The 25,058-nt window shown below is 36.3% G+C and overlaps 5 protein-coding genes across 7 annotated transcripts; 4 read left to right on the forward strand and 1 right to left on the reverse strand.

Moving 5' to 3' along the window:
• The first annotated feature begins 1,412 nt into the window (after positions 1 to 1,412).
• LOC103337290 (zinc finger CCCH domain protein) lies at positions 1,413 to 4,459 on the forward strand. 2 transcript variants are annotated; one of them, XM_008240482.3, is made up of 7 exons: positions 1,413 to 2,033; positions 2,176 to 2,349; positions 2,492 to 2,620; positions 2,917 to 3,069; positions 3,379 to 3,543; positions 3,813 to 3,992; positions 4,107 to 4,459. In XM_008240482.3, exons 1-7 carry the CDS (start codon positions 1,743 to 1,745, stop codon positions 4,170 to 4,172), a joined length of 1,158 nt encoding a protein of 385 aa, XP_008238704.1. In that variant the 5' UTR covers positions 1,413 to 1,742; the 3' UTR covers positions 4,173 to 4,459. The 2 variants fall into 2 exon arrangements, with proteins under 2 accessions (XP_008238704.1, XP_008238761.1); XM_008240539.3 differs by having other exon boundaries at positions 2,495 to 2,620.
• A 2,030-nt stretch (positions 4,460 to 6,489) lies between these two features.
• LOC103337447 (KH domain-containing protein At3g08620-like) lies at positions 6,490 to 10,186 on the forward strand. Its single transcript, XM_008240641.3, has 6 exons — positions 6,490 to 6,955; positions 7,592 to 7,740; positions 8,690 to 8,806; positions 9,075 to 9,191; positions 9,335 to 9,478; positions 9,689 to 10,186. The coding sequence occupies exons 1-6, from the start codon at positions 6,787 to 6,789 to the stop codon at positions 9,833 to 9,835; spliced, it is 843 nt and encodes a 280-aa protein (XP_008238863.1). The 5' UTR covers positions 6,490 to 6,786; the 3' UTR covers positions 9,836 to 10,186.
• An 899-nt stretch (positions 10,187 to 11,085) lies between these two features.
• On the forward strand, positions 11,086 to 12,622 carry LOC103337537 (cytochrome b-c1 complex subunit 8). The gene is made up of 2 exons (XM_008240736.3): positions 11,086 to 11,338; positions 12,261 to 12,622. Exons 1-2 carry the CDS (start codon positions 11,169 to 11,171, stop codon positions 12,307 to 12,309), a joined length of 219 nt encoding a protein of 72 aa, XP_008238958.1. The 5' UTR covers positions 11,086 to 11,168; the 3' UTR covers positions 12,310 to 12,622.
• Positions 12,623 to 13,538: 916 nt separating this feature from the next.
• LOC103337635 (AP2/B3-like transcriptional factor family protein) lies at positions 13,539 to 16,676 on the forward strand. 2 transcript variants are annotated; one of them, XM_089052520.1, is made up of 7 exons: positions 13,539 to 13,799; positions 13,909 to 13,974; positions 14,060 to 14,194; positions 14,306 to 14,367; positions 14,456 to 14,615; positions 14,774 to 14,980; positions 15,443 to 16,676. In XM_089052520.1, exons 1-7 carry the CDS (start codon positions 13,713 to 13,715, stop codon positions 16,532 to 16,534), a joined length of 1,809 nt encoding a protein of 602 aa, XP_088908646.1. In that variant the 5' UTR covers positions 13,539 to 13,712; the 3' UTR covers positions 16,535 to 16,676. The 2 variants fall into 2 exon arrangements, with proteins under 2 accessions (XP_088908646.1, XP_008239059.2); XM_008240837.3 differs by having other exon boundaries at positions 13,570 to 13,799; positions 14,096 to 14,194.
• A 456-nt stretch (positions 16,677 to 17,132) lies between these two features.
• On the reverse strand, positions 17,133 to 18,483 carry LOC103337732 (large ribosomal subunit protein uL16-like). The gene is made up of 3 exons (XM_008240937.2): positions 17,908 to 18,483; positions 17,376 to 17,457; positions 17,133 to 17,270 (listed from the first exon to the last, which is right to left on the reverse strand). Exons 1-3 carry the CDS (start codon positions 18,417 to 18,419, stop codon positions 17,199 to 17,201), a joined length of 666 nt encoding a protein of 221 aa, XP_008239159.1. The 5' UTR covers positions 18,420 to 18,483; the 3' UTR covers positions 17,133 to 17,198.
• Between the last annotated feature and the right edge of the window lie 6,575 nt (positions 18,484 to 25,058).

Below are 25,058 nucleotides of genomic sequence, written 5' to 3' on the forward strand. Positions count from 1 at the left end.
TATAACTATTCTATATTTTTAGTTAATAAAAATGAAATTGATACATATCTTGTGCTAATAATGTTTTTTTTTTCTCGTTTTAACAAAGTAGCTTTTTGTTTTTTACTTTTTCATAATGGGGCGGGTCGAGGAACCTATTCCCCAATGAAGGAGGGGATGGGGAATCCCTGATTTGAAGATTGTTGATATGAAGGCAGGGATGGGGAAAAATGTGCAATGAGGATGAGGATGGCATACCCACCCTTCATTTGACCCATTGTCATCCCTACATAAGGGTCATATATAAGGCACTCAATATAGAATGACTCTTAAGTGGATGAAAAAGATTAATTTATTGGGCGTGTTGGGCTTATCTACTATTGCTTTATGGGGTTGATGTCTAAAACTGTTCTCTAATAATGATGATAATCAACATGGACATGTACATATGGTCCCCCTAACCACTCTCAAAACATCATTGGATACAAATGAGTGTATCAAGTAAAATATAAGGTTGATGGCTCTCTTGATCGTTTCAAGTCACGCTTTATGTTAAGGGGTGTTCCATCAACAATCCGGAATCAATTACTCTCAAACCTTTAGCCCCATTGTAAAATCCATCACCATTAGAATCATCTTATCACTTGTCTAATATGATTGGTCCATCACTCAATTACATGTCTCCAATATCTTCCTCCATGGCACCATCCGCGAAGAAGTCTACATGCCCCAACCTCCCGATTTCATTGATTCCTCAAAACTTCTCCTTGGAATGGGTTTTACACCATCTTTTCATTAGGTCTAATTAGTCTTTCACCTTCATTAGTCTCCCACATATTGTCAAAATTTAATCCAACAACTAGAGGCAAATTCTGCCATAAAAAACCTTGACAACGGGATAAAATTTTGGTGTTGAGTCTGAAAAAAGGATTGTTGGATTTCAATAAAAATGTTCATTTGTAAGAGCATCCACAGTGGGGGAGTGTATGTTAAATATACACCCCAAGTCACCGGAATCGTCTCCAATGGAAAGATGTAAATTGATGTAAATATACATCATTATCATGGGGATGTAAAATAAAATGTATATTTACATCTATTTTTACATTCCTTGCAAACGGAACCCACCCGAGAAAAGAGAAGAAAAATAAAGAAAATTCAACATAAAAGGCTGGGACCCATGGCTACACCCCCAAATTTACACCTCCCCATTGGAGAAAAAACATATTTACACCCCCTCCCCCGGAAGGTGTAAAGAGGATGTAAAAGTGACTTTACACCCCCCACTATGAATGCTCTAAAAGGAAAAGGAAATGTGGTTTTTGTCAATTCTACTACAAAGCAAGCCCAAACCCAAAAAGCTGGGCAGAAGAAGCTCCAGGCCCAAATCAAAAGAGCAATCTTATTTTTGGTAAGAAAAACAGTAACTCTGTATCAAAGGAAAGTGGGCGTTGACAACGCAAAGACACAAGAACACAAGCCAAGCAAAGCCAGAAGGCGAATTCAGAAGAAGGGCTGATTCGGCCGAAGGTGTGAGTATCTTCTTCTCTGTGACTGCACCAGGGTTTGCCAATTTAGGGCTTTCCTCGTCGGGGCTATTCAATTTTCCATCTTTGCAGTCGCAGAGACTCTGAAAACAAAAAACAAAAAACAAAAAAGAGGGCAAAAAGATCGAATTTTGAATGAGAGCGAGTGCCATATATTCTCGTGGGTATTAGGGTTTTGCAATTCAATTTAGCAGAGAAAAGAGGAGATTGTTGGAAATGGCTTACAGGAGGAGGCAGCAGGTGCCATCATCTTCGTCATCAACATCAAGCCCAAGCTTTCGATTTGAAGAAGAAGAAGACGAAAAATCTCGGTACCCACTTCCTCCGCCGCAGTCCGATGATTCGCTTGCGGCCAAAGCTATTCGAGCCTCTTCGGCACACCGCGACTCTTCTCTCTCCTCTGCTTATGCCGCTCGCGGTGCTCAGCCTGCTGTCAACTCCTCGTCACCTTCCCGATTTTCCAACCCCCCCACCACCACAACCCCTGCGTCGTCTTCTCCCTCACAGGTCTGGGAATTCACATGCTTTATGTTGTTTTCATTCGCGAATTGGCTTCTGTGTTGCATCTGATGTGGTTTGATTCTACCCATTTCTTGCTTTCGCTGCTACTTGCAAGTTCCAATGCCTTTTTATCTGTTGTGTTTTGTAGCCACATGAGTATACATCAATAAAAAACTTGAGTGAATCCAAACATGGGTTTTGGGGTGTACTTGCTAGAAAAGCCAAAGCCATTCTCGACGACGACGAGGATAATGCAGCTGAAAATTATGATTCTCCTGGAAGAACAAGGGTGGACATGCCTTCTACACCAACAAGGGGTAAGGTGAGATAATCTTGGTCTTATGGTAGCTTGGCATTTTCCAAAGACGTGCAGTTGCTGCTTCATTGTTCATTCATCATTTAGTTGTGTATCTGCGGACTTTTAGTGTCTAATACTAAGTTGTATATCTACTAACTATTTGCAGCAGTATCGTGATCCAAACCAACATGTTGAGAGCCGTGGAAGGACAGACAACCCGACGTTACAGAAGGGGTTGGGTGCATTCACATCATCCCTTAGTTATATTAGTGGAACCATTGGGACTGCCTTGGAGGTAGGCATTGCAAAAGCTATATTAAAGTCAATTTTGAGCTTTAAATGGTTTTCTCAGGCTGTCAAAAGTAATCCCACTATTTTGCCTACTCTTTCATTCTATTTTCTGAAACATAGTAAGTTGTCCGTGTGTGTTTATACATAAGGCTAATATGAATGGAAACAATTACTCTGTGTGTGTGTGTTTGTATCTGCACAAATTCATTGACTTTATGTTTAGCTTACTCTGGAATCAATTCAATAAATTGGTACTTACCATTCGATCATGTATGCACTGTTTGTGTTTCACTTTGACAGGAAGGTCGTACGATTGTTGAGAACCGGACTGCAGACATCATTCAAGAAACTCGTAAGCATATCAAGAAAAAGGCCAGTGGTTCTGCACAGAATCAGGCGCAAAAACCTCAGACGCAAGCTGACCTCGAACTTCAATTGAAGGCATCTCGCGACGTAAGGTGGCAACTTTTGTGTCACTGGTTGATATAATAGAAGTTATATGCTTGCAGCCAGAATATGAATAATGTTGGGATGTTGGAATATTTTAATTAATTTCCTCCTTATCATGCATGAAATCTGTTGAGTCTGGTATGACCCTCTTTGTACAAATAATTAACAGTTAATAGAATGAAAATTTTTGGATGACTTTGATGCTCCATAATCCATAACCTTGCTATTGGGTTCACGTGTAGCACAATTGTTTGATGCTTACAATTCACTTGTATAATAAGAAGCATGATTTGCCTTTTGTTTGCACTACAGGTAGCAATGGCAATGGCTGCCAAAGCAAAACTTCTTCTTCGGGAGTTGAAGACTGTCAAAGCAGATTTTGCTTTTGCAAAGGAGCGATGTGCTCAGCTGGAGGAAGAAAACAAAATCCTTCGAGAGAATCGTGAAAGGGGAGACAGCCCTGAAGATGATGATTTGGTATCAATTTTTTTCTTTCTTCATTAGTAGTGTTTTTTGGTTTATTATCTTTTACATTGGCTTCTTCTTTTGTTAATTTATCTTTCTTTTGAGACTTGAAATTATGTTTGGTTTACAATTTACCATCTTCATTTCTGATGTTATATATTTAAAGACCTTATAAATAGTTTGAGCAGGACAAGAACCTCCTTGATACATTTTAATGCTTATGTTCTATGTGCATAGTGACATCAGGTGCAATGTCTCTGATGCGAATATTTCCCTTTCAGATACGGCTGCAATTGGAAACACTTTTGGCAGAGAAAGCAAGATTGGCACATGAAAATTCAGTTTATGCACGTGAAAATCGCTTCCTAAGGGAGGTTGTCGAATATCACCAGCTTACCATGCAGGATGTTGTTTACTTGGACGAGGGAACTGAAGAAGTCACTGAAGTTTATCCCATTAAGGTACCTTTTAGTTTCTAGTTGAACTCCTGTCTCCATTGCACTACCTGTATCCCTATCTGCTGTCATCTGCACTGCTTTGTAGGCCGACTTTGACATAACTGTTCATTGACCCAGGTCATACCTTCTTATTCTTCACCAGCATCAGAAGTCCGGGGAGTTTCCCAAAATTCTTCCCAATGAAGCTCTTCTATCCCCCTTTTGATGGCAACTGGAGATGTTTCTCTTTGATTGGCAAGGGCATATAATCTATACTTTCAACAAAGGCTTGAAGTTGTAGCAATATTATTTGTTGTTTGTAATATACTTTTTGCCATTTATTATCAGTCCGTCCAATTTGCTTGGCTGATATGTGTAGTTCATGTCCCATGAGCTTTAAAAAGCTTGTTAACATACAATGATAATTTATTTAGTGCTTGGGATTCACACACCAAAAAAAAAAAAAAAAAAAAATCCTGCATTTTGATAAATTGGCTTGTGGGTTCATACATAACACCTGAAACATGGATGTTGGTAGCTTTTGAGCATTTGTAGACGAGCCTATTGAGAAGGGCAACTTATTCCAACAGGCTTGAATTCGAACGGAATTGAACAAAGCCTCATCCCCTTCAAGTTTTACACATGAAATGTAAGGCTTTGGACCAACAAACCAAATGCTATCTATGATGTATTAGACACTACTACCTGCTCTCGCGACATTTTACCGAAGCATTAATATCCACCAGAATCTGAAGCAGCCGTACATGTCATTTTCAAGTTTTACTCATGACCTTGGTTATTGGTTACCCCCTGATGGTAAGCCTTCAAACCACCTGTCCATAATCATCCAACGGATATGCTAAGCTAATGTCACATGTCTAGGTACGACTAACGTTAGCATAATTCTTTCGCTTTTAACATGCACAATCCAAATTTTCCTTTTTATCGTAAGATGTTTTTGTACATTTTGTTGTTAAGCTGTCAATTTAAACACATTCAAATATGAGAGTTCATAATTTTAGTAGTTAAGACAGAGACTTGAATCTACCACTTTTTTTTAAATAATAATAATAATTTAAATCATAATCTAATATCACTTTTGTTTAAACTCATGGCCATTCCCACCATCAATGATTCAGAATGAGATTGATAGTTAGGAAGGAAGCATAGCAACCTTGTTTAAAAATAGAATATTTCCATATATAGTTAATACTTTCCTACTGCCAATTAAGCAACAACTAAAGACAGATGTAATGTCCAAAGCTTGTGGACAGCACCTAGCTAGCCATAGATAGAAAATTTCATTCGGCGGCCTACTTTTGCATCAAATAATTAATATATTAATTAACATAACCACATTTTTTTATTTTCCAAAAACACATTGATTATTTATTTAAAATTTTCTTCTTAAAAATACATGGTTGAAAATGAAGCATAGGATTCCTCTAAGGTCTAAGGTGTGTGCTAGAAAAAGTACATGGCACAGGAGGTTTAGCCGGAGACAACAATGTGGGGATCAAAACAGACCATGTCACCCTCTGGGAGCCTCCATAAATTATTAAAATCATGTCCATCTTGCAATGCAAAACCCCTTGCTCCATTTCTAATATTTTTTCATATTAATTATTATGTAACAACACAAAGTTTATTTGTCTTTGTGTATTAGTTAGTTATACCAAAGACAGCTCATTATACCATTCACAATCATTATACAAATTATATGGTTATTTTCGACCGTTGATGTATGAGAAATATATAATAAAAATTATATATCAACGTTGCGTTGCGTTGCGTGTACGATTGTATTTAACATTTATTAATATTAATATTTGTATTACATGAATGAGAAAAGGAATTTGGCCACTGTGTAGAGCATTGGTCAAACTAGTTGCCATCAAAATCACATAGTATGACCTCAAGTACCAATCAAAGAGCAACCGACCTCAAGTTTCCAAATACCTAAGTTGTGGTTCAAAGAGCAACCGACCTTATATTCCGAGAAGAAGAAGACAACTTAACACTCCCGTCCTCGGATTAAGACCATTATTGGAATGTCATTATAACTCATAAGGGACCTAATTCAAAAAAATGAAACCAAATTGTTTTTCGTAGAATCGTCACTTACATGTAGTCGGTTCTCAATAGAAAATAAATAATCTTAGTCACTTGAGTTACAAGTCGTTTTCAACAATTAATAGATAATCACCAGTTATTAAAAATTAAATTTCAACTCTTAATTTTGAAAGAAATAGTAGAAGAAAATTTTAAAATTAAAACATTGAAAGTAAAATTGGATGTAGAGGGTGTATGGACTAAATGATGCGAATATTCAAAGAGTGAAGAGGAGAGAGAGCCCCACACCCTGAAAGAGCGTGGTTTCATTTCACAACTCACATGCTGGATCCGGGCCTACCCTGCGGCCACTGGGTCCCATATCCGATGACATCTCCACAGCATCTGATTGGAGCACCACTCCACGCGCTCACTCAGCGTGTGTCGTCATACGCGGTGCTCCTCCTGTCAGTCTCGGTGTGAGGTGTCAATCTTAAAATCTTACAGCAACGACAGAGAAGGAAAGAGCGAGAGAGAGGGTCTCAAAATCTGAATGAAATGGCGTCCGCATCGCCTCTCTCTCTAGCTACAGCAGCAAGCAAAGGCAAAGCAAGACGCCATTAAAACCCTCTCAATTCTAAACCCCACCACCTCTGCCCACCATTACTTTTGCTCCTACCCAGCACAGTTCAAGCCTCACCACATCCCATATACTAGTTTCTTTACCCTTTTGAGCTCTTTCCTCAGAGACGTCCATTGGAATTCAATGTCAGGTTCTTATGCTCAGAATTTCTCACCGGCAAGAGCGCTCTCTCCGCACCTAAGAACCCCGCCCGATGTGGATAGCCAGTACTTGACTGAACTGTTGGCAGAGCACCAAAAGCTTGGACCTTTCGCGCAGGTCGTTCCCATATGTGGCCGACTCTTGAATCAAGGTTTCTCTTTTGCCCATGTTTGTTTTTGGACCAAGTCCTTGTTTCTGTGTTATGATTGTGATTTGGATTTGCTTTTGGGTGTTTTTACGGCCCAAAACTAAAATCTTTCTGCTTTTTTCTATGAACCCAATTGAGAATTCTGCATCTTAATAGCTGTCTGCTGTTCATTTCTGTATATGGGTGTTGGGTAATTGATGAATTATGAAAGCCATGGAAAGAAAGATCAGAACTTGTTGATACAGGAGAAAAGAATGCAGATTTCTCAGCCTTGCGTAACTAGGATGTTTATTTGGTCCTTGAATTACTTATTATGAGTATGCTCTGCCCACCTTTGGTGGTTCAAAGTAGTCTTTCACACACCTCCTCATCAAGGATTGGGATGGAGATTAATGCTTTTGGATAAAATGGAACTTCTTTTTCCTCACAATATTGGAGTTGACTTGCATGTTCAATGTGTTATGTTCTTTTTCATTTGCTTTCATCACTAATCTCTCCATTTCATATGTGTTCTACTTGTCATATTGATTTCTTAAACTTTGCCAAGAAACTGATTCAATGCTCTATATTCTTGTTTCATTATATTATATATTGAGGAAGGGAAATGCTAAAGTTTGGTACTCTTCTATTTTTTGATAGAGATAATACGGGTTTCTGGAATGATGCCCAACCAAGGGTTTAGTGACTTTGACAGAATGCAACGTGGAAGCCCTAGCCCCATTGGTTCAGACATAATGCCAAACTATAGAGGGTCAGGCCTGGGTGGCTGGAACGGCCGACCTCATGATGTAAGTACTTGAAATCATGTTCTCTTTTATGTAACACCCATAGTTTGCATCTCTGGTCTTCCATTTTTCTTTATCTATAGCACAGTAGTGCATTGATTATTTTTCTTGCTGCTCCTTTTCTGATTTGTTTAAACTGTGTATGCCTAAATGAATTTCCTGCTAGATTTGTTGTATCTTGTATGTATGTCTATGCCTACCTGCTTAATTGGTATGCAAAGCATGAACGTCTGAAAAACTAGTTTCAATAATCGTTCATGGCAATGTGGAACTGAACAAGAGGAAAGCATAATCAGGTCCTGAGAGATACTGAGTAGTATTCTACTGACGTGGAAGACTTGGATCTTGCCTGAAGTGGGGTCAGAATGTGTAATGCAGTATTGGGAGTTTGGAAGTTGATTATGGTGGTCTTCTATCCACAGGTTGAGAGACAGTATTGCTTACTTTTTGTGGACTTGAAGACTGCCAAAACACTCTTATGTATCAGCCTACGACATGGTTTCCTTCTGGGTCAGTTATCCACTGACTTTTTCCAAATTCATCTATTTCCATTAGGTGGCTTTCTCAACTGTGAATTCATTTTGATCCAGGACATAGTCAAAGTGTGATTAAGGCAGGGGTGTCCGTAAATCCACTGGCTTCATATACCATTAAATCCATTATTATATGGTAAATAGTGGAAGTTTCAGCTTTATAATATGGTTGAAGTTTATTAATTGATTTTATATACTTCGAAGCTATTTTATGTTAGTTGACTAGCTTGGATATCCCACTACGTTGAATGTTGTGTATTTTGAGCTTTTTCTACGTTTATTTTATGCGGAATAGGCTACAGTTCCCCTATCTGTTTCTCAGTTTATCTTTTTATCATTTTGTTCATGCTCCATTAATTCTTCTTTTTTCCTCTTGGTATAGTTTCAATAGTTTGCCTTTGGTTGCATAATTGTAACAGAGATTAGGTGGTCCACAAGGGATGAATATGGAGTGGCAAGTCGCACCATCAAGCCCAAGTTCCTACATTGTGAAGAGGATATTGCGCTTGGATATTCCAGTAGATAGCTTTCCAAATGTAAGCCATGCATATCACTTGAGAGTGCGTTATGTGAGATTGCTATCTTAAATTCTAATGATTAAAAAGAACCAAGTGTTAGTGTGCAGAGGCGCACACACAGTTATTCTTTAATAAGGTTCTTGAAATAAGTACATGTGCCTCAATGCATCTGATTTCAGCCTTCACATATGATCTAACGAACAACTGAGAAATAAGTCCTTATTTAAGGATCTCTCTCTCTCTCTCCCCCGCACTTTTTGTGATACTAAAGCTTCTATTTTTGTAGTTCAATTTTGTGGGCCGGCTTCTGGGTCCTAGAGGCAATTCACTAAAGAGGGTGGAAGCTTCTACAGGTTGTCGTGTATACATAAGAGGAAAATGTTCAATAAGAGATATTGACAAGGTAGAATTATTCTCAGTGTGTTGTGTGCGTTAAATAAGAAGTTTTCAGGATTTTAAATCAAGTTCTTTTTTCTTGTTCTGTTTTCATTTCTACTACATGTTTTACGTCTCTTGACATATATTTCTTGCTTTCCCGCTCTCAAGGAGGAATCTTTGAGAGGAAGACCAGGTTATGAACATCTGAATGATCCGCTGCACATTATAATTGAGGCTGAATTACCTGCTAATATTGTTGATATGCGGTTGAGACAGGCAAAACAAATCATAGAAGAACTTCTCAAACCCATGGTATTTTTTCTGATTCATCCCTTTGGCTTTTCAATACAAATATTGTTGCCTTTCCACTATGATGTATCGTTATTCACAAGTACATATCACATGAATAATGAAACTGATTTTACCTTCCCTCAACGTACAATATTTACTGGTTCAAAATAAATAGATTGTATGAGGTTGCCCTTGATTCGCATAAATAATGAATCTTGATTTTCATTTCAGGACGAGTCACAAGACCACTACAAGAGGGAACAGTTGAGAGAACTAGCTATGCTAAAATCCAATCTAAGAGAAGAGAGTCCTCAACCATATGGTAGTGTATCTCCTTTCACTTCAAGTGGGATGAAGCGTGCCAAAACTGGTCTGTAATGTTTCATTTGACTCGTCTTCTCATTGGTTCTTCCTCCTGTACACTCTTGAACTTTTTTGCCATCGAATGCTTCTCGGTGTATTTCAATCCTGTCTGCAAAGGAGGGCGCGTTATGGACCTGTTTGGTGAGATCAATGCAGGGTTTTCTTCCATGACATTAAGATATACGGATGAACGGAGATATTCTTTTGTTATAGTTTTTCGTGGTTGTAGTTGATTGTGATTGTAGAAGTAGAAAAATTATGGCATATAAGTTATTCTTTATTTTGCTGAACAAGTATCTTGTTATTAACTTGACATTGTCTAAAACTCTGAAGTGGGAATATGCATCGATTGTTTAATATGTTTTACATTTGTGGGTGAATTCAGTTCTTTGAATGAGCTGTTTATCATGCTCCTCGGCAAACATTATCCCGTCTTGCAGTAGACACTGTTTCTATGCCCGCATAGGTGAATGAAATTTGACTCGGAGTTGGGGATGGTAGAGAGAGAATCAATCAGTTGGAAATGTGATAAAACGTTGCAAACATTTTTTTTGTAAGTAAACAAACACAGTGAATATTCACATGAGAAAAACCAACTTAGTAGAGGTAAACCAACATTTTTCTGTTATGACAATCAAAAAATTCTTCTAAAAGAGTTTTGCGCAAAAAAAAAAAAAAAAAATCTTAGAAGTGCTTTTGCCTTTAGGACATAAAAGCTTTTTATGAAGAAGCACATGTCAGGTGTTTTTAGAAATAAGCGTTGTTGTCGAAAGGAATAAGAATTAAATGCTCAAGTCAACTGCTGGCTCGATACGTTTTTCTGTCCATCTTTTAACAAGCATTTTCGAGGACTAGCCACGCTTCCATAGGAGAATTCCTCGCACACTTTCAATATACTTATAATAAAGTGCTTATGAGCAAAAATGTTTCATATGAAGTGCTTATTAGATTAGAGTAGTTTAGAATATCGCTTTGTAAAACAAAAACAAAAGAAGGGTTCAAAACTATTTGTCTCTGCACCCGGAGTTCTTTGTTTATTTTCCTCTCCCCTACTAATATCGCCTATATAAAAAGACATGGAGCTTTGAGAGATGTGTGTATGGGTGGGTTTGGAGAGCGAGCCCCAACCATGGGTTTGACTAAATGAATGGGCTTGAAAACGGTCTTAGGCCCAGATTTGGTTATGTTGGATCCATGGACAGAAAATAGAGTTATTTGGGTGTGGACCAGTGGGCTTTGATATATAAGAATTAGATTGCGTAAGAAAAGTATTTGATTTGCTCATATCAACTGATAAGCTGAGACCAAAAACCAAAGGGAAGTTGAGAAGTTTCTGGAGAAGGGAAAAATGGGGAAGCAGCCGGTGAGGATGAAGGCAGTGGTGTACGCGCTTTCACCGTTTCAGCAGAAGGTGATGCCTGGTCTCTGGAAAGATCTGCCGACGAAGATCCACCACAAGATCTCCGAGAACTGGATCAGCGCCACCCTCCTTCTCGGCCCACTCGTCGGCGTCTACTCGTAAGCTCTCCTTCTCCTTCTTCTTCTTCGAATCTTCCTTTTTTTTCGTTGATTTTTATATTCATATGAGATAATTGATCGAATTTTCTGGATTTATAGTAAAAACTAAATTTGAAAGCTTTTTCTTTTTGCCACAAAGAATTGTCAATCCCCATTTCACCAATCGCATTCTCTCTCTAAGTTTTCCCAAGATATGATATTAGGGTTCAAGGGCTTCACTTTCGCAGCCATACTGAAATAATTATTTGTTTAGATTGTAGCTGAGGAATTTGGACGAAAAACTGGGAAAAAAAAGGTGGCAGCTTTTGATTTTTAGTTAATATTTTTTTTCACCGATGCATGCCGTCTGTATTTTTATTGGATTTTCTTACAAGTCGTCCAGTACATATTTTTTGTTCTTGGTTTTTCATAATCAGTTGATTGTTTAGAACCAGTGATATTTAGTTCATCTGCTTAAAGGAATATGTGTGTGTGTTGGTGGGGCTTGAACCCTTTCATATCTTGCTTGAGAAGTCACTAGTTTTCAAAATGAGGACTTGATAAAACAATGAACAAGATAATTAGAAAACTAAAAAGAATTGAGACACAGCCTAAAATCTTTTCACACTATTCATCAAATTCTAGCAAACATTAGCGTAGGATGTAAATAAATTAACTTAGCTAAGTTGTGTATAAGGCTCAGATAAAAGGGTTTTTTGGTTTTGAATAGGCATTTTGTTCGTCAGTAATACATTTGTTTCAACATTGCAAAGTCAGACCAATCTGTAATTGCCCTCTTCTTCGTTTCTGTCATCGTCGATTTTACTTATTATTTGCTGTCTAACTCCCCTTTCCTATTCTTCTTCCCTATGCCCACAAAAATGTTTTGATTAAATAGACCATATTTTTTTTGTTCTTGTGCTCAATTCTGAAATGTATGCAGGTATGTTCAGAGCTACCAGGAAAAGGAGAAATTGGAGCACAGGTACTGAAGCTATGGATTCAGTCAATAGCTGTTGAAATTGCCAGAAGAAGTGTAGTTTTTCTTGTTTCTCATGCGAATAAGTTTGAGTAGTTTTTTTGGTTATTGGTTAAACTTGTACTTCAATGTTGAGCTTTGATACTGGGAATTCCAGTTCTTGTCTTGACTTGTACTTGTTAAATTGACAATTTTTTGGGGGTATTTCTAGATTGATGCATTGGTTTGGTGCCAAATTAATAAAATAATGCTTATATGGCTTATGTTGCCTACAACCCAATACATATCAAATGAGAATTGAGATGTTGCCATCATTTTCTTTGTTACACTCTCGATTGTGAATTCCCTTTTCATTCTTCCTTTGGTTGGTTATTGCTCTTGCTTTTCCATTCCTTTAGGCCTTATTGTCTTTGCGTTTGCTCCCCGCGCCTGTTCAGGCTAGGGCCCTCGTCTTGGGCCTGCTTTGCCTTCGGGCTTTTATGAAGTACTCTTCTTGACCCAAAAAACAGGAAAAAATAAAAGAAGAAAAGAAAGCCATTGACCATTTTGATGCAATATGGATGAAGCTGTGATCTATGGCCGTTCACGAAAAATCTAGAACTTGCCAAAATCAGGGTTGGTAAGTAGTTTTGTGGTCTCCAACTAGAAGGCCTTATAGCTAAGTAGTTAAGAACATTTATCTATGCATTTGAGGTTTTTAGTTCGATTTCCATTCTTCTAATATCGCTTGCATTTAAAGAAATTTTAAAAAAATTGTGATCTACTGAAGGCTGAAGCAAAGCTTCTTACTCACTTCCTCATCAATGAAAAGGTCTCGAGATAAATTATAAATACGTAATCATTTGTAAATCACGCAGGACACAAATCCAAATTAGATTTGGGTTTGGGCTTCATTTTATGGTTGGGGCCGAAGTAAGAACAATAGGAAAAGGAGAAAAAGTGGAAATAAAGGTAACAAACAATTAATCAAAACGACGTCGTCAGTCATAGTTAATTTGAGGGAGGTTTTGGAAAAACACAAAGGAGAGAAATTTTTTTGTAAAAGAAGCTAAAATGGACAAAATTACCCTCATTTATTTTTGGATTTTTTAAAGAATCCTTTACATTTGCATGTTTTTAATTTGAAAATTAAGAGGTTTTTTGTCTTTTTTTAAAAAAATTTGGCTTTTTCAAAAAGTGATTTTTTTTTTTTTGAATAAAACCTAAATTTACTTAATTTTTGAAATTCAAACGGCGCACTTTCTTTCCTTGTTCAATGCACGCCAGGGTTCAACTTCATACCGCTCACCTCGTCTGTTAGGCTGCGCAAAAACTGAACACCTCAACTCTCTCTGGTTTTCTGATACGGCGACGTTCTCACTCGATCAATCGGATCTTGCTTTTTCGTTGTTGGGTCAATCCAATTCCAAGCGAAAAATGGTAGCTGCTGTCGACTCATTCACCGCCAACACTTACGAAGAGGCTCGCAACCAACGCCTTGAAGAAAACAAAAGGAAGTTCCAGGTCTGTGTCTGCAATCCCATTCATATCTTCTTCTTCTTCTTCATTTTCGAAAAGAAGAAAACTTTTCATCTTTGAACTCTCATTTGCTGCATAATTTTGGCTGATGAAGGATTTGGGAATTTCAAACATTTCGAAGACTCTGACCCACTTGACTGCTTCTCCGAACAAGTCCCAGGTTAAAGAAAAATCTAGACTTGTTTCCATCTTCTCATTTTCTTATATTGCTGTGGGTCTTCATTTCAATACTTGAAAAAATTTAGAAAGTTCGTATCTTTATGGGTGGTACCGTGCTACAGCAACGTGTTTCAAGACCCAAAGCAAAAAATACCTGTTTTGATTTAGAGCCAAGACGGTCTTCCCGTCAACGCAACCCAATCCAATCGTATCGTGATGATGTAAGTGATGCACTCACAACTGGTCTATGTGTGATAAGCAAGTTTTGATTTTGAACCATGAACATCAATTTATGGGAAAAGGAATGAATCGATTTTTGCTTCCCATTGCAGGTTGACATAGGCCTGCCAACTTTGAGGAAAGGGTCAAGGAAAACTTCCTCTTCATGGGGAAGGTAGGATAGATTTTTGGCTGTTGAATTCATGTTGCTTTATTGCATCAATTATTTAGCTGTTTTGGTGGTAATTGTGTGAAACTTTCAGCTACCTTGCAAGGCCTATAGAGGAAGTCAGAGCAGCTTCTTATGAAGAAAGGAGTGCTGCTTTTAAAGCTGCAGAGAAGCTTCAAGAGAATCTACAGACTGAGAATCCATCTTTTGTCAAATCGATGGTTCGGTCTCATGTTTATAGCTGTTTCTGGTTGGTAAGTTGCAACAAAAAACTTGGTTTTTAAGTACTGTCGTCATTACTTATTAGTGGTTTGTTTAATCTATAACACAACATCAAACAAGTTGTAGCAGATATAATTGTGTTACTTGATTAATTAATCTATTTGTCTACTGGTTTCGTTTCGATATCAAGGGGCTTCCTTCAAAATTTTGCGAGGATCATCTCTCAAAAACGGGGTCGGAAATGGTACTAGAGGATGAAGATGGCAATGAGTATGATGCTGTCTACATTGGCAAGAGAGCTGGGGTTAGTGGAGGCTGGAGAGGGTTTGCTTTGGAACACAAGTTGGATGATGGTGATGCGCTTGTGTTTGAACTGACTGAACCCGCAAGATTTAAGGTACGCTTAAATATATATTAAAAAAAATTGATCTTGCAAGAGCTTGCCCTCTTATTATGCTCGATCGATGTAAGCATATAGTCTAAATCTAGGAATGAAACATTTGAGGAATTAGACACTTCAAATATGTTCTTAGGTAGTTCATGCATAGTAGTAGTACCATTCCATTATATGTTGAGGCTTAGGCTTGAACAGTGTAGTAATTAGACACTTCAAAACATATTCTTATCACAGTTTTCTTTTTTTTGGACAAAATTCTTATCACAGTTTAATCATAAACTTTCAAGATCTGATGATTTGATTATCGTTTTTTTATTTTTTCAGTTTATGGCCGTTTTAAGTCATCAAATGCATCATTATCTGATGAGGCTTTGGCTTGATTTGAGAATGTATGCTTTCTATACGCTTATCTGGACTTGTTTGAAAGGCCAAATATTGAACTAGTAGTTGTTACGACTGCAGATCTACATAGTTAAGGCATACCCCATGCCGAGTCTAGAATGTTTGAAAAACAACGTGGACAAAGAAGAGATTACCAGTGCTGAAAAGACATCAAAGGCAGCCATGAAGACTGACTCAGAATCAAATCAGAAACGAAAGTCAAAGAGAGGTATTGTGCCTGAGATGGATGAGTCTCAAACTTCCCCAGACTCAGAACCAAATCAGAAACGAAGGTCAAAGAGAGGTACTGTGCCTGCAATGGTTGACACAAAAACTTTCCCAGACTCAGAATCGATTCAGAAACGAAGGTCAGAGAGAGATGTTGTGCCTGTGATGGAAGACTCAAAAACTTCCCCCGTCTTGGAACCAAATCAGAGACGAAGGTCAAAGAGAGGTTTGGTGCCTGAGATGGATGACACAAAAACTTCCCCAGACTCAGAACCAAATCAGAAACGAAGGTCAAAGAGAGGTTTGGTGCCTGAGATGGATGACACAAAAACTGCCCCAGACTCAGAACCAAATCAGAAACGAAGGTCAAAGAGAGGTACTGTGCCTGCAATGGTTGATACAAAAACATCCCCAGACTCGGAATCAATTCAGAAACGAAGGTCAGAGAGAGGTGTTGTGCCTGTGATGGAAGACCCAAAAACTTCCCCTGTCTTGGAACCAAATCAGAGACGAAGGTCAAAGAGAGGTATGGTGCCTGTAATGGATGACACAAAAACTTCCCCAGACTCAGAATCGAATCAGAAACAAAGGTCAAAGAGAGGTATCGTGCCCGAAATGGATGACACAAAAACTTCTCCAAAGGTTCTGCCAGATAGCCCCAAAGGTCAAGAAATTGAACAGGAAGTCAGCCCGATGAAGAAGAATGAAGTTGCTCCTAAACAAATTAGAAAGAAAGCTAAAGCAAACAGAGTTCGTAGCACAGAAAATCCAGAAGGTTGCGAAGTACAGGAAGCAAACACAGAAAGTCCAGAAGGTTGTGAAGTCAAACAGGAAGCAAGCACAACTGCGACGGATAGTAGAGTTGTTAAAGATGAGAAGGAATGTGTAGCTAGGAAACCCAGAAAGAAAGTTGTAAAGGAAAGGCTTTTCCGAAAGAGAGCATAGCGGTAGAAGGCTTTATAACTTGCTTGACATCCCAACCTTCGGTTTACGAGGCGAAGTGTTTCCAAAACAGAACGGACTTCAAATTCTGTTCGCAGTGTACTTGTTCCATTTCTTCGGGTCTTTAACTTTCTAATTTTTGAAATAGCCTTGACAAAACTTGAAACTTAATACGGCATGCAAGGAGGCAATCCATGACGTTCAATCAAATTGTTTAATTTCAAACTGAAAACACCAGCACTATGGTCTAAGGGGACTATTTCTGTTATATGCGTGGTTAACACCGTTAAAACTATAACATTAAAAACTCTATCCAGCAATAGATCTGTAGCCTGTGATTCAAGTACTTCCATTGCATGAGAAACTGTAAATTTATTGTTGATATATATATATATATATATATATATCATTACCAGATAAGAACATCAAAAGAGACAACATAATAAGCCAATTCATGCAAAGCAACGGCTTTCTGATAACATTAACGATAACCAAAAACTTTCATAAAAATATCGAATACACAACTCCAACATGAGTTTGCCCAAAATTCTAAAATCTTTTGCCCAAACATTTCCGAAACGTACATAATCTAGTCAACAGAAATCAAAACAGAAATGTAATATGGATTTCATGAACACAATTTCTAATGGAAGTTGTGTTACATGAATCAGTTCACAGCAGCATCAATGAATGCTCCTCCAGGACGGCGCAAAGCCAAAGATCCATGGCATCCCAAAAGCTGCAAGAACCAACATAAATCATTAGTTATTGGCATTGTCACATGAAATCAAATTTAAGGAACTAAAAATTATAATAAAAATATATTTGTTAGAAATAAACAAACCTTGGCATTGACACCATCAGGAACAATACGATGCTCTGCCTTCAACCTGACATAGTCAGCTCGGCTGAACTTGGTAAAGCCCCTGAAAAAGTAAGACATCAACAAAGTTTCAGTATAATATAGATTAATTCTAATTCTACTTACGACAAAAAGTTTCTTCAACAGAAACCATGATATACAACAAAAATGCAATCAAAATAAAAAATTCGATTTTGGGTTTCGAGTCAGATTGCAAATACAAATTTATAAATAAACACAATCCTAGATATGTATTTATAAAAAAACCCAAGTCCTATTTAAACATAGAAACACACTCAAAATCATCACCAAAGTCAACTTTTTAGGTGTGTTTATAAATGAGTTTTGAGTGTGTAATGATGGATTTTGAGTGTGTTTATATGTTAAATATTGCTTGGGTTTTTTTATAATTTCAACCCCAGTTTGGGTGTTTTAGTGACCCTCCCGAATGCAAAACCCATGACCCATATGCACAAAATAAGAAACAAACTCAGAAATTAAGAGTGTAACATACCATTTCCTGCTCTCAATGATCTTTTGACGACCAGGGAACTTGAACTTGGCACGGCGGAGAGCCTCATGAGCATGGTTCTTGTTGCTATCTTTGCAACGAACAGAGAGAAGCACCTGACCAATATCAACCCTAGCGCAAGTACCCAGGGGCTTCCCAAAAGCACCTCTCATACCAGTCTGAAGCCTATCGGCTCCGGCACAAGAAAGCATCTTATTGATCCTGAGAACATGGAAGGGGTGAACCCTAACCCGCAAATGAAAGGTGTCCTTTCCGGCGAACTTGGCCATGTACTTGTTGCAGGCGATACGAGCGGCCTCGAGAGCTTCGCTCGAAACGTTTTCTTTCTCCCAAGAAACGAGGTGGATGCAGAAGGGAAACTCATCCACGCCCTTCTTCTTCATACCCACATCGTAGATTCGGATCTTAGGGTCCGGAACACCACGGCAGAAACGGGATTTCGGGTAGGGTTTGTTCTTGATCTGGCGATAGCACCTGGCTGGCCTTCGTCCCATGGCGACTGATTTCGGCTGCCCAAACCCTAATTCTCAAAATGAAGAGGGTGGAAGATTGAAGAGAGGCGTTTGTGATTTATATATATAGTCCGATTTTCTGAAGCCCTAAGGCGATTGTCATTAGTCGGCTTCTGCGTATGGGCTTACGTCATGTGCCCATGGGTCGGCTGGTCTATTGACTTGGCCCAAATCAGTGTTTTGGGTTGCTTCTTGGACCCGACTCATGTTATCTAGGACTTAAATTTAACCCAAAAACAATGCGGACGTTTCGGGTCAAACTTTGTCAAACTTTACCATCTTCCAATTCGTTATGGTGGGCCATACCTTTTATGCACCACAAAAACTTTGTCATCAAACATGCTTTAGACCTTTAATGCTCCACTTACACCACCACATTCACTACCTCCACAACCACCGCCATCGTCACCGACCTCCTTCAAAACCTCCACATCCACCACCACCTCACCAGCCACCTCCACCACCATGCTGAAGTAGTCATTATTCAGCAATTTTATATTAAAACGACCTTTAAAAATATTGTTTGAAGTCTTATATTTGAATCCTCCTCTTCTATACTTTTAAAATATTATATTTATAGAGCATAGATGCGCAGCTAGACCTTTAAAATATTCTATTTTTGGAGTATAGCTAGGCAAGTTTTAAAATATTCTATTTATACAATATAGCCCCGTGACTATACTCTTTAAATATATGCCACAATAATAAAAATATGGATTTCTCTATAGATTCGTCTTTTGAGGTGCCCTTTATGAAAATCCAACTCCCATATATTTATAAACAAAACACTATGATGGTTTGGTAAGTGTGGTTAACATTGGAGAGTTGGACTAATGGGCATGGCTACAGGCTCGGCTTCCATTAATTCGAAGTGATATAATAAGGCAAATTTGGCCGAGATATATATCTACCGACAAAATTTCATCGGGAGAAGTTTTAAAATAAATAAATAAATATGAGCTTAGTATGTTTAGGTTAATTAATTTTTTTAATTTTTTTTTAGTAATTAAATAATATCTTTGCCTTATTTAATTAGTCAAATTAGTAATTATATTTTAATTATTATTTGTTTAGTAAATAATTAGTATTAAAAAATGTAATTAACTTCATGAATTATATTACTTAAAAAATAGTAATTAAAATTTTCTATTTTTTGTTTAATAAAATATGTAAATAATAATTATTCATTAAGTAAATAATAACTAAAACATAACTACTAATTAAAGTAATTAAAAAAGAGAAATTCATGTTATGCTACTTAAAGGGTATAGCCGCACGGCTATACCTTTAAGATATTATAATTTTTAGAGTATAACCGCGAGGCTATACCTTTAAGATATTCTATTTTGGAGTATCGCCGTGCGGCCATAAGATTTATTAAATTTTTTTTTAAAAGACCACCTGGCATTAGCTCCATCGACGCGCATGTCAAAAAAGTATAGCCGCAGCCTATACTATTTTTTAAATCATAAACTGTAGTATAGCCACCTGGGTATACCCTTTTATAATAAAAATCCAAGTATAGCCGCACCGCTCCACTATTTTTTATAATAAAAACCCATGGTATAGCCTTGCCGCTATACTCCGAAAAATAAAAACCCTGTATAGAAGCCGGGATATACTGTTTATTAAAAATAAAATAAAGAGGACCCGTCTGCGCTTGACCCCGTGTCAAAACATTATAACCGCGAGGCTATACGCTTTCAGTATATTATATTTAAGGGAGTTTCGCATTTTAGACAGCATTTTACATGAAAAATACTACCACCTCGCTGACTACTATACCTATAATTCATTGTTTGAAATTGTTGTTGTGGTTGGCAAAGAATTTGCAAAATCACCATCTTGCATTTTTGTTACAACAAGTAAGAAATAATTTTAGCCTCTCACATTATTTCAGTTAGTAAAATATGGAACGGGAAAAATATGCATAAAATAAATACATTTTTTATTCGGCAATATTTTGGCAAATTACAACAGATAAGTTCGGCCATTGTATATTATTTTAATATGATTTTTAATTTTTTTTAATATATATTATTTTTATTCAATAATATTCAAAAATTATGTGTATAATACTTGAATTATGTGTGTATAATTGAAAATTGTGTATAAAAAAAGCATATTAAAGATGAAAAATACGTATGTACTTGTACAATGCAAGTATTAAACATGAAAATGCTAAATTATTTATATGAGTAATAGAAGTAAAAACTCAAAAGGGGACAACAAAGACTCGAGTAATGGCATAATAGTAATGGATAATGTTCTAAACAACTCTTATTGATAAACGAAAATTTATGGAAAAAAGAATCCCAATATATATATATATATATATAGAGAGAGAGAGAGAGAGAGAGAGAGAGAAAGATTATAGCCGCGAGGCTATACTATTTCTTTAAAAATAAATCGAGTATAGCTGGAATCTAGAGAAATTTAATTAAGACACCTAAATGTAAATAAATAATTTATTTTTTTGACGTCCATTGAACTTCAAGTACTTACTATTTATTAAGTCATTTATGAAATCAGTAACATATAAAGAAATAAGAATTAAAACATAATTACTAATTAAAGTAATTCAAAAAGGTTAAGACATTAATTAATAAAATATATTAAATTAAAGAAGTTGGCAAAAAAAAAAAGTAAAGAAACTAATTTTATATTTTTACAAAACAAAGCAAAAAAAAAAAAACAAAACACCTATGCCAATGAATTTTCGTCGACACAAGTCTATGCCGGCACAATTTGACAAATTAGACCTCTCCCTACAAAAGTGGTCTAATACGGCAAATTTCTCTAGGAAATATATCTACCGACAAAATTTCGTTGCACAAGTTTTTTATTTATAAAAATAAAAATAAACTTATTATGTTTAGGTTAATTATTTTTTAAAATTTTTATTTTTAGTAATTAAATAATATATTTGCCTTATTTAATTAGTTAAATTAGTAATTATATTTTAATTATTATTTCTTTAGTGAATAATTAGTATTAAATATTTTAATTAACTTCATAAATTATATTACTTAATAAATAATAATTAAAATTTTCTATTTTTTGTTTAATAAAATATTTAAATAATAATTATTCACTAAGACCATCTCCAACCCAATGACCTAAACCCAAAATATCCCAAATTATTGCACAAAACCTTTCCTAATCCAAGAAAATGAATAGGCCAAAATTTGGGAAAACCCAAATTTGGAGGCAAATACCAGACCACTTATTGCTTAGACCCAAATTCTTTCGTGGAGCCCACCTTCATATCAAACAACCCCCATGTGCAAAGATTCCTCTGTAGGCCCCACCTTCTTTTTTGCTGTTGCTTTTTTGTCTTCCACATGCGCCACGTGTCGATGCCCTATGGAGTTGTCGTTGGAATCCAACGGCAACTTTTGAAATTATTGCTTTTTGTTTTTTTTGTTTTTTTTGTTTTTTTGTTTTATACATATAATTTAAAACGATGGGGATTAAATCTATGTTATCTTAACAATAAAAAAAAGATCCAACGGTTGAAATTTAAATCTAATAGTCAAACTAATATTTTAAATTAAAATAATGCTACACTTACCACATTATTATCTCACATTTCTATACCACATGATGTGGCATGTCCATATCATATGACATATCAATTAAATGAATGAAGTATTTTAATAAATAAAATTAGAAAAACAAAAACTAGTATTTTACATGATGTGGTATATACATATCAACCGCCACATCATGTAGTATAAAATTATGGTATAAATAATGTGGTAAGACTAGTATTATTCTTTAAATTAATATAGATCAGATCCAACCCCAAAACTCACTCCAAACTTTATAAATACCCATCCATTTCTCAAATAATATACCAAAAATATTTTATCTATTTCTCAATTTATTTTTCCTTTGTCAATCTCATCAATCTCCTTTCATTCTTGTTGAAGATGTTTACCAAATCTCAAAGAGGTGTGAATTGGAGGCCCGAATAAGATGAGGCATTGTGCAAATTGTGGGTTTCTGTCAGTTGAAGATGGGGCTATTGGCACCAATCAAGCAAGCGACACATTTTGAAAGTGTGTTTATTAATAGTTTCTGAAAAATGGTCCGGGCATTAGTGGACCCGAGTGACGAACATATCAAGTCATTGGTTCTCGGTTCAAGACTATCAACCAACAGTGTTCTCTTTGGAAGACATGTTTGACTAAGGCCAATACGAACCCACGAAATGGCTCAAATTTACATGATGTGGTAAGTAACCATTCTTATTAAAGCTTTAAATTTATATTTGTAATTTTATTCAACTCCAAACTTAAATTTATTTTTTCATGCATAGAACGTGTATGCGAAAATAATATTTCTTAATGATAATAAGCCTCCAAATAGGCATTTCAAGTTGTACCATGCTTGAAAAATTTTAAAAGATTGCCCAAAGTGGAACGATATAAATGAGCCTTCCACACAACATTCTTCTGGAGCTAGTGCAAGTATGGTGAATTTGGATAACGATGCAGACAAAATCACCATGCCTAGTCCAAGGACTGAGGGGCGAGATAAACAGAAGGCTTCCACAACAACAACAACAAAAAAAAAGGAAGATGGCTGACCCTTCTCAACAAAAAAGGGATAAGTACTAGGAAACATTGGTGGAGCAAGGTATTGCTTTCGAGAGGGATAGGAGATGAAAGCGCAACATATTGGATAAGTTTGTCTAAGATCAAGTTGATGCTTATGCGTATCAGAAGCAACAAGATAAGGAAGCTCAAGAACAAAAAATAATGTCCATAGACGTGTCCAAATTTACTTTAAGAAAGAAGAAGTATTGGGGGGATAAACAAGATGAAATTATGTAAGAACATGTTGGGGATCAATAGTCTACCGTTAATCCTGAAGACAACTCATGGGACTATTATCCAAGCCCCCATGATGATGGTTATTAGTTTATTCCTATTGGGTTTCATGTATGATGAATTTGAAGTATTGTGTGTTTTCTTTTAGAATTATGTTGTGTGTTTTCTTTTGAAATAAAATTTTTTTTGTGGAATTTTTTTTTTTTTTAGGTCAAATTGTTCAAAAAATTTAGTTATGAAGTTATTTAAAAAGATTGAATGAAGAAAAGTTATCCATAAATTATAAAAAATAATTAAAAAAAAGGACTTAAACCATTATTAAACAATTTAATAAAGTTGCAGACTTAAAATTTGAGTCCGGAGGGTTGGGAGAAAAAACAATTTGAGTCCGGGCAAAACCCAAATAGTCACTTTTTGGAGGGGAAAAATTTGGGTTTAGCCCCTCATGGGTTGGAGAAGGCCTAAGTAAATAACTAAAACATAACTACTAATTAATAATTTCAATTCTTAATATTTGCATTAACCAATGATATTTTTTGGTAGTTTGAATGTTTTACCATTCTCTGCTTTTGCTTTATATATATATATATATATATATATTAAAGTCATTAAAAAAGAGAAATTCATATTATGCTACTTAAATGGTAGAGCAGCACGGCTATACCTTTAAGATATTATATTTGTAGAGTATAGCCGTGCAGCTGTTCTATTTGTGGGGTATCGCCGCTTGGCTACACTGTTTATAAAATAAAAAGGACCGCATCCGGGTTCGCAAAGTGTAAAAACAGTATAACCATGCGGCTATACTATTTTTTATATTATCATAAACCGTAGTATAGCTGCCCAGCTATACCCTTTTTTTAAATAAAAAATTCGAGTATAGCCACCGTTATACTATTTATAAAGAATTTAAAAAAGCACTCATGCATCGATACTTTTAAAATATTATATTTATAGAATATAACGGCTATATATTTAAGATATTCCATTTTTGGAGTATAGCCGTGTGACTATTCTTTTAATAGACTAGCCACATCGATTTTGATGTTCATTATGAAGTTACAAGTGTTCTTGCACTTCAGGTAAATATTGCATTCCAATTTTCTAAAGCCCTAAGGCTATTGGCATATGTCAGTGGGAGCTTTTACAATGATAAGTTAAAGTGAGGAGGTTATTTGAGGAGACCGATCCGACCGTCAAAACATTTAAAATATTTAAGTCTCATGATTTCTTTACATTTGTTGATGGTGAGATTTGACCTTCTCAAATAACCTCCTCACTTTAAGCCCTAATTATAGCCTTTCCGTCTGTCAGCTTCTGCGTATAGGCTTATGTCATATGCCTTTGGATAGGTTGGTCCATGGACTTGGCCCAAATCAGTGTTTTGGGTTGCTTCTTGGACCAGACTCATATTATCTAGGGCTTAAATTTAACCAAAAAACAATGCATAGGTTTCGGGTCAAACTTTACCATCTTCCGATTCGTCATGGTGGGCCATACCTTTTATGCACCACAAAAATGCCATCAAACAAGCCTTGGATTGTAAAGGGTTTGTAACTCAAGTGGTTAAGAACAATTATCTATGCACATGACACGAAGTCTTGTGTTCTAATCCTCCTCTTCTAATATCACTTGTATCAAACAAAGAAAAAATGGGTCTTAAGTTTAAATATGGCTACGTGCATAAATCGTCCATGTGTGATACTGATTTTGAACAAAGTAAATATTTTCAGTTTATACTTGAGAAAATGCATAATTCTCCACTAAATTATCTTCTACTCTA

This window comes from Prunus mume, linkage group LG1, assembly GCF_029339155.1.
Source record: "Prunus mume cultivar Tortuosa linkage group LG1, ASM2933915v1, whole genome shotgun sequence".
Classification (NCBI taxonomy): domain Eukaryota; kingdom Viridiplantae; phylum Streptophyta; class Magnoliopsida; order Rosales; family Rosaceae; genus Prunus; species Prunus mume.

Bases quoted from the DNA above. Each gene is read 5' to 3' on its own strand.
- LOC103337290 (XM_008240482.3), top strand. From the start codon at position 1,743: ATGGCTTACAGGAGGAGGCAGCAGGTGCCATCATCTTCGTCATCAACA. The intron at 2,350-2,491 runs GTGAGATAATCT...AACTATTTGCAG, and splicing joins CTACACCAACAAGGGGTAAG to CAGTATCGTGATCCAAACCA. The intron at 3,544-3,812 runs GTATCAATTTTT...TTTCCCTTTCAG, and splicing joins GCCCTGAAGATGATGATTTG to ATACGGCTGCAATTGGAAAC.
- LOC103337447 (XM_008240641.3), top strand. From the start codon at position 6,787: ATGTCAGGTTCTTATGCTCAGAATTTCTCACCGGCAAGAGCGCTCTCT. The intron at 8,807-9,074 runs GTAAGCCATGCA...CTATTTTTGTAG, and splicing joins CAGTAGATAGCTTTCCAAAT to TTCAATTTTGTGGGCCGGCT. The intron at 9,192-9,334 runs GTAGAATTATTC...CCCGCTCTCAAG, and splicing joins CAATAAGAGATATTGACAAG to GAGGAATCTTTGAGAGGAAG.
- LOC103337537 (XM_008240736.3), top strand. From the start codon at position 11,169: ATGGGGAAGCAGCCGGTGAGGATGAAGGCAGTGGTGTACGCGCTTTCA. The intron at 11,339-12,260 runs GTAAGCTCTCCT...AAATGTATGCAG, and splicing joins CCACTCGTCGGCGTCTACTC to GTATGTTCAGAGCTACCAGG.
- LOC103337635 (XM_089052520.1), top strand. From the start codon at position 13,713: ATGGTAGCTGCTGTCGACTCATTCACCGCCAACACTTACGAAGAGGCT. The intron at 13,800-13,908 runs GTCTGTGTCTGC...TGGCTGATGAAG, and splicing joins AAAACAAAAGGAAGTTCCAG to GATTTGGGAATTTCAAACAT. The intron at 13,975-14,059 runs GTTAAAGAAAAA...GAAAAAATTTAG, and splicing joins CTTCTCCGAACAAGTCCCAG to AAAGTTCGTATCTTTATGGG.
- LOC103337732 (XM_008240937.2), bottom strand. From the start codon at position 18,419: ATGGGACGAAGGCCAGCCAGGTGCTATCGCCAGATCAAGAACAAACCC. The intron at 17,458-17,907 runs GTATGTTACACT...TTACTTTTTCAG, and splicing joins ATCATTGAGAGCAGGAAATG to GGGCTTTACCAAGTTCAGCC. The intron at 17,271-17,375 runs GTTTGTTTATTT...TGGTTCTTGCAG, and splicing joins CTGATGGTGTCAATGCCAAG to CTTTTGGGATGCCATGGATC.